The sequence below is a fragment of the Echinops telfairi genome, unplaced genomic scaffold (genome assembly GCF_000313985.2).
Source record: "Echinops telfairi isolate 266 unplaced genomic scaffold, ASM31398v2 ScPeMD7_7409;HRSCAF=8447, whole genome shotgun sequence".
NCBI lineage: Eukaryota > Metazoa > Chordata > Mammalia > Afrosoricida > Tenrecidae > Echinops > Echinops telfairi.
Window position 1 is genome coordinate 13009154 of NW_022111309.1, and position 1609 is coordinate 13010762.

At 42.3% G+C, this 1609-nt stretch overlaps 1 protein-coding gene across 1 annotated transcript in view; it reads left to right on the forward strand.

Annotated features, from left to right (window-relative positions):
* AGBL1 (AGBL carboxypeptidase 1) overlaps window positions 1–1609 on the forward strand; it is a 1177048-nt gene that overhangs the window by 85896 nt on the left and 1089543 nt on the right. Inside the window, 1 exon segment of the mRNA XM_004709893.4 lies at window positions 377–508. Coding sequence (XP_004709950.4) covers window positions 377–508 — 132 coding nt within the window.

Consider the following 1609-nt stretch of genomic DNA (forward strand, 5'->3'; position numbering starts at 1 on the left):
TGATGAATTGTATGAGCCCCAATAAATTGATTAAAAAAAAAAAAAAAAAGCAGATCTCCAGCCCTTTCTTCCAAGATGCTTCTGGGTAGACTTGAACCTTTAGCCTTTTGGTTAGAACCCATCGACTATTTGCACCACATGGAGACTGCTATTGTTGTGAGCTGTTACTTAGACATCACTGACTCATGGGGACCTGACATATAAATCAAACCCAAAATGATTGCCATCACATTGGTCACCGTGCATAACGACTCTAGAGGACAATCCTCCTCCCTCTCCCTAGTCCTATTTCTCTATCCCCCCCACCCCCCAACCTCCGCACAATCTTTAGAATCAATGTGAAACGAAACCGAGACTAGTTGATTTGTATTCTTAGATAAACACTTTGGAAAGAAAGCACTGGAATTGGAAGCACTCGATGTGACCTTGATGATGGCCAGGAAAAATCTATCCCACAGCCAGAACCTGCTCCACTGTCTCTGGGCTCTGCGTGTGTTTGCCTCCAGCGGTAAGTGACTTCATTGGTGCTCCCTGGGGTGGTGTTCAGACCTAAGTGGGATGCCTGGGCGTCATTTTGGGGTCTGTTTAGAAGGGATGCAGGGGCAGAGTGCATAGGCGGTTTCATCCATATTTCATTTCTTCCTCAACCAGGTAGAACTACTGAACCTTTTCCTAGAGATAGTCCTTTTTTTTTTAAAGTTATGTATTTAATCTTTTTAACAACCTTATTACTTTCAAAGTACTATCCATAACACTTAATACATTTGTCAAATCGGCAATTTAATTCTTGGAAACATCTTTCAAACACATCTGTTCGGATGGCCTACAACACCTCCCTTGTTTTTTACTTTTCTGTTTTTTATTAAATACTTTTATTGGGGCTCTTACATCTCTTATCACAATCCATACATTCATCCATTGTGTCAAGCATATTTGTACATATATTGCCTTCATCATTTTCAAATCGTTTTCTTTCTACTAGAGCCCTTGATATCAGATCCTCATTTTCCCCTCCTTCCCTCCCCCACCATCCCTCCCTCATGAACCCTTGATAAATTATAGATTATTATTTTCATATTTTGTATCATCCTCTGTTACCCTTCACCCACTTTTCTGTTATTTGTCCCCCCTGGGAGGGGGTTATATGTTGATCCTTGTGATCGATTCCTTCTTTCTTCCCACACCTTCCCCTTATCCTCCTGCCATCTCAATTCTCATTGCTGGTCCTGAGATGTGTATCTATCCTGCGTTCCGCGTGTTTCGGGCTTTTATCTGTAGCAGTGTATGCATTCTGGTCTAGTCTGATCTGTAACATAGAACTGAGGTCATGATAGTGGAAGGGAGGAAGCATTAAAAAACTAGCGGAAAGTTATATGTTTCATCAGTGTTATACTGCACCCTGACTGGATCGCCTCTTCCTAGTGACCCTTCTGTAAGGAATGTCCAATTATCTACAGATGGGCTTTGGTTCTCCATTCCATGACCCCACCCATCCCATTCACGTTTGTATGATTTTATTCTGGGTCTTAGATGCCTGATACCTGATCCCATCGACACCTCATGATTACACAGGCTGGTGTGCTTCTTCCATGTGGGCTTTGCTGCTTCT